The sequence below is a fragment of the Cygnus olor genome, chromosome 12, assembly GCF_009769625.2.
Source record: "Cygnus olor isolate bCygOlo1 chromosome 12, bCygOlo1.pri.v2, whole genome shotgun sequence".
Taxonomy (NCBI): Eukaryota; Metazoa; Chordata; class Aves; order Anseriformes; family Anatidae; genus Cygnus; species Cygnus olor.
In genome coordinates this window covers 17,403,487-17,409,041 of record NC_049180.1, presented here as the reverse complement: position 1 = coordinate 17,409,041, position 5,555 = coordinate 17,403,487, and the positions used below count along the sequence as shown (strand labels likewise).

The 5,555-nt window shown below is 57.2% G+C and overlaps 1 protein-coding gene across 3 annotated transcripts in view; it reads right to left on the bottom strand.

Annotated features, from left to right (window-relative positions):
* Positions 1 to 4,546, bottom strand: part of SALL1 (spalt like transcription factor 1) — a 16,262-nt gene extending 11,716 nt beyond the window's left edge. The window contains exons 1-2 of one of the 3 annotated variants that reach the window (XM_040570734.1): positions 4,299 to 4,546; positions 2,373 to 2,465 (exon numbers count right to left, since the gene is read on the bottom strand). In XM_040570734.1, coding sequence (XP_040426668.1) covers positions 2,373 to 2,448 — 76 coding nt within the window. In that variant the 5' untranslated portion in view covers positions 2,449 to 2,465; positions 4,299 to 4,546. Of the gene's footprint in view, positions 1 to 2,372; positions 2,466 to 2,557; positions 2,911 to 3,351; positions 3,419 to 4,298 lie in introns of those variants that run through there. The other 2 variants (XM_040570736.1, XM_040570733.1) reach the window with 2 other exon arrangements.
* Between the last annotated feature and the right edge of the window lie 1,009 nt (positions 4,547 to 5,555).

Genomic DNA, 5,555 nt, shown 5'->3' with positions numbered 1-5,555 from the left:
CTCTCAGAATCCCGAGTTTTTGTCGTGCAAGGCGTACGACGCGAACTCGTCCTCGCTGCAGCTCGCCCACCCCGTCTCACTGCAGCGCCAAACTAGGACCCCAGCGAGGCGGAGGGCAGTCCCGTGCCGGGATTATTGCAAATCCTGGATCCTGAAACACGCTTACAAAACACACCCTCTGGGCAACTTACTCAAAACTTAGCGTCTCAGCAAGTAAAACAGCCATAACCCAAGCCCATTACTACGGAAGGGCGGGAGGCAGCTCCTGCAGATTTTGTAATAAAGCCCTCTGCTTCTCCTAGGCTATCGGCCGGTATTTTTTGAAAATAAACTTTGTTATTTACTTATTTAACTTCCGATAGGCACGCACACTAAACAAAAGCTTCACTTCCGAGCTATAATTTCAGTCAAAATCCAACTTACTGCAAGTACATCATTTAGCAACAGGCAGGAAAGCTGCTCAGCTAACATTCCTTTCTCACACTCCCAGGGTCTTTCACTTGAAAATGATGTGCAAAATCAGATCAAAAGACTGAAACCAGAAGAAACGGCTACTTTTAAAATAGATGCTTGAAGGTGTTTTGCTCTGTTCTGTCCGGTAAAAACATAAAAGACCCCGAGCGCCAGAAGATGCAATTAAACAAAGTGAAGATGTGAAAAATCCCTCTCTGTTTTCCCAGCAAGATAATTTCCATCTCAGCTTTCCCCTTCTCCATTCACTTTAAGAAGTTCCAAATTCTTTCCTAGGAGGCCGATGAAAGACAAATTAAAACCCCAGCGTTTTCCCCAACTCCTGCTCGAAACTTCAGGAGGAAGTAGAAATAACAGCGCAAGAAAAATAAATACGTTTACTGAGACGAGAAAGGGGATTAAGCTCAGCAAATGGCAAAACTCGAGCGCACTCTGAGCGCCCCAAACTCAGCTAAAAACCAGCGGCCGCCTCCCGGGAGCCGAGGGACTTTTGAGAACCTTTTCTGCAGAGCTACGCGAGGCAAAGCAGCCGTGCCGGGGTTCCCGGGAGCGGTGCAGCGGGCAGGGCCACAGCCCCCCAAACTTTCCGACGGGATTCGGGTCGCGGGGCCCCCTCCCCGTGTTCCGCCCGCAGCGGGCACCGCGCTGCGCTCCGCCGCTCGCAGGGCTGCGGGGCCGGGCCGGGCCGAGCCGGGCAGGAGGCGGCAGCAGCACCGCCGGGAGCCTGCCGCCGGCCCCGGGCAAAGCCCAATGTGCTCCCGAGCGGCGGGGCCGGGAGGCAAAGGGGGACACCGGCGCGCCCCGGCTCTCCCTTACCTGCCCGCCCCAGGCGCCTCTGGCCCGCGGCTCCCCCCCCGGGGCTCGCCCTCCTCATGGCCACCGGGGAGACGGGGGGGGGGGGGGGGAGGTGGGGGTACGGGGACGGACGACGACAAGTCGTGGCCCCCCGGTCCCCGTGGCCCCCGCCGCCCACTTGTCGCCCCGCGTCCCGGCCGCCGGCAGGCGCAGGTAGGGGCAGGGGTAGGGGCACGGCCCCGCCGCGCTGCGCCCAAACTGCTCCGAAATCCCCCTTTTCCCGGGAGGGGGGAGGGAAAAGAGGGGGGCTGGGGGGGAGGAATGGGGAGAGAAAGAAAAAAAATAATTCACACGCTTCCTCTCCAAATCTCGGCGGACACAAAGCCGGCGTTTATTCCTCGCTCACCGACTTGGAGGGGGGAGGCGGAGAAAAAAAAAAAATAAATAAAATGAAATAAAAATAGGGTGAGCAAACAAACCCCCGAGCTGCCCCGGGCTTCCACGCTGGCGGAGCTGCTCGGCGGCTGCCGGGCCGGGGCGATGCCCCCGCCGCAACTTTTCGGCCCCCGGGAAATGTTCGGGGCGGCGGGGAGAGGGGAGTTCGGGAGGGAGGAGAGGGGGGCACGAAAGCGGGTGCCCGAGGGGGTTTTCCGCCCTTTCGGGGGGACCGTGCGGGTGGCCGGAGAGGGGTGAAGCGGTCCGGGGGACTGCGGGGCTCAGGCGCCCCGCTGCAGCCCCCCGTTGTTCCCCTGCCCCGCGGGGCGCGGAGGGCGCGGAGCCATCTCCTGCGGGCTCGGGATGCCAGACCGCCCCGCGGGGGGAGGGCGGAGGAAAAACATCAAAAAAGAAAGAAAGAAAAAAACAAAACGGAAAGAGTTGAGTGTTTCGTTAGGAAAACACGCGAAAGAAAATGCCGAGTTAAAAAATAAAATTAGAGAAAAGCCAACAAGTTGGAGCAAAACCCCAAAAGGGACCCCCCCCCGCACGTAACTCCGGGAGATCCAGCTGCCCCGCTCCGCCGCGGCCCCGGCTCCCCGCGAGGTAAGTTGATCTATTTTGTGCGGGTTTGTGTTAAAATGCGTGCGCGGGAGAGGAGAAGAACTCACCATTTCGCTGGGATAACAAGGCCAGATCGGGGTCGGATTGGAAATGCTGAGGCTTCGCCTGCTTCCTCCGCGACATGCTGGCTCAAACATCAGCTGGGGCAGAATAAAAAATTACTAAAAAAAAATCTTCTCAAAATTACGGAAATCGAGCCTCCCCCCCCCAACCTCCCCAATCCTCCGCGCACCGCGCATGTGTCCTGCTATAATTATGATTATCAATAATGCATTGCGATTAATCATAGAGGGGCTCTTTGAAAGGCGATTGGCACATGGCCAGCTCTATTCAAACCAGCTCGCCTTAATCAATTAGGCGCTGATTTGCTGGAGACCCTTGTCTCTCCGCCGCTCCCACCCAATGAGTCGATCCATGTGGCAGGAGAAGGGGCTGGATTTCCCCAAAGCTGTTTGGATACAGTTTAACCCTCTTAGCAACCAGCCGGGGCTGCACCGCGCCATCCCGGTTACTATAGGAATGCGGCTCCCCTCGCCCCTGCCTCCAGCCCCGACGGGCTCCCCGCTTTGCGCCTCGCTTCACTTTTTTTTTTTTTTTTTCTTTTTTTTTGGGGGGAGACTGGGGGGAGGCGGCCGCTGCCCGAGCCGTGCCGGCAGGGCAGGGGAAGCAGCGAAGGAGCGGGCAGGGGGCGGGACGCGCGGCTGGGGGCAGCGGCGGGGCGGCCCCGCACCCCCGGCGGCGTCCGGCGAGCGCCCGCTCGGGGACAGCCCCGCTCCGGATGCCGCTCCGGATCTCGATCTCGCTCTCGCTGCCCGGCCCCGCGCCTGCCGCTCCGCCGCCGTCCCGCCGCCGCAAAAAAGTTTCGGGTGGTTTTTTTTTCTCTCTCTCTCTCTTTTTTTTTTTTTTTCCTTTCTTCTGTCTCTCGCATTTGCAAATAAAGATCCGTTTTCGCCCTCCTCCCCTCCTTCCCTTTCCATATATCACGGGCCCGACGGGTGCTGAAAATAGGAAGGGTTTGGGTTTTACCTCACACATTCCCAGGACAATTAGGGCGCCGCTGGGAGCGGCGGGCGGACCAGGCGGCCGCTCCGCCCCCGGCCTCCGCGCCGCGCCGGTTGGTCGCGCCCGGAGTCAATCGGGCCCAGAATCAATCCGGCTCGGAGTCAAACCGCCCGACGGCGCCCTGGGAAGGCCGGGTCGGGGGGCGCACCCGCTCCCCCTCCGCGGCTCCGCTCCCCTTCCACCACCCCAACGCGGGGCGGGTGTGGGGCCGCCCCCCACCTCCACAGCGGCCCCACTCCTGACTTTTATTTCTTGCCCGGTGTCCTGTCTCCCCCCCTCCCCCATTGCCACCCCGCACTCCACGGGGGGCCGGGAGCCCCAGGGGCGCGCAGCCGGGGGGGCAGAGCCCGGCCGGTCCCTCCGCGCCCGCGGGACGCTGCCCGCAGCTCTGCGCGTCCCGCACCCGGCTTTGCCTCCCGGGTACAACTTGACGGCGGGGGGCCTCTTGCCAACAAACGTCCGATCTCGAAAGAAAAAGCCGAGCTGCCAAGCGGCCGCTGCAGCCGCGCTCGCCCCGCGCCCCTCCGCGCATCCCCCCCGAGCAGCGGGACCCCGGGCTCCTTCTTCCCCCCCAGCCTGAGCCACTCGGCGCTCCCGCCCTGTTCCCCCCGTGGGTTATTTGCTCTGCTGTAGGAGCTACTCCTTTTCCCCGTATTAATATTAACAAACTCTCCGCAAAAGCGAGAGGCTGCTCAGCTACAACTCATTTCAATTTCAAATGAGCCGGCAAAACCTAGAGAGCGAGCGGGAGGAGAAGGCAGAGAGGGAGAAACGTTCCCATTCGAGGAACCGGCTCGCTCGGGTTTTCTTCTCATTATTAAACGAAAGAGACTGCAAAACGTTTAGCGAGAAGGGTGAAAAAAGAGAAAAAAACAATAGCCGCAAAAGCAAACAAACAAACCCATACGAACCGAAGAAGCCTCCCAGGTGCCACTCCGGTATTTAGGCAGCGCTGCGGAGCGGCCACCACCGCTTCTTTTCATTTCGGCACGGGGCGAGCCCCCTCCCTCCCCGCAGCACTCGGTACAGTAGGTTTTGAGCCAAAGACAAACGAAGCTATCAGCGGGGATGATGTTGAAGAATGAAGATAATAATGTTGCTATAGGTGGTACTTCACATGACATTATTTTTCACTGAATATTTAAAGAGATGTTTCGGCAGAGATGGATACACTCGGCGCAGGCTGTCACCCTCCTTACCCTGAGACGGTGGGAAAGAAACAGACCCTGCACGTCCAGCCCCGCACTCGTTACTTCCAGCTAGCCCCACGCAGATGCCCACGAAACACCCACGCGGATCTATGGACACGGCCGTGTCTGTATTTCCAAGTGTATCAATCACTCCGCTAGCATCCCCCGGTTTCTGATCTAGCCGCTCTCCCCAAATGATTCGCGTTTACAATTTCATCATACGTTTGTCGATTAAACTTCAGACAAATTTCCCCAGATGAGCAGTACCTTTGCTTCGTGGCAGGAAAAAGGCGGCCGTGGATTGGTAATTAAAAAGCAACAACAAGAAGAAAAACAGTGGTTTAAAGAAAAAGAAATGAATCTGGAGAAAATAAGTTTTATAACTTTTTTTTTTCGTTTCTCTGCTCCCTCGCTAATGTATAAAGCGGCACTTGGTATTTAATCTAGGACCGCTTGATTATTTATTGTTTGTTTTCCTCTCCTTCGCTGGGGGCCGGGAGGGGTGGGGAAAGGGTGGAGGCAGAGCAGCATTTCCAGGGCTAGGGAAAAATCGGTCTTTATTGTTGTTGATAGCAATACATCAATTAAATGTCATTGTCTCCAACAGAAGTTGTGAGAGTTCACGAGCGTAAATACTCTGATCTTGGGTTTTCCCTCTCCCAGCTCCCAGTGACAGTGACAGATATTTTTCCCTCCCCGCCACACCTTGGAGATTTTTTTTTTTTTTTTTACCTCGGATTATTCTTTTTAATGGAGGTGGGAGGCTTTCTAATGTGCTTCGATGCAAATCAGCCCGGCTGGAAGACACCCGTGGTGGGGATCGATCTACAGTTCATTGAGATGAGCACTGAAGGGAGATGGTAAACAGGGGATAATTTGCAGTTCATTCTGCTGAGAGACGCTTTCAATGAGATGCAACCCACCAGACTGGATTATTGTTATTAAGCTTCGCGGGCAGCCCCAACACCCTGAAACACT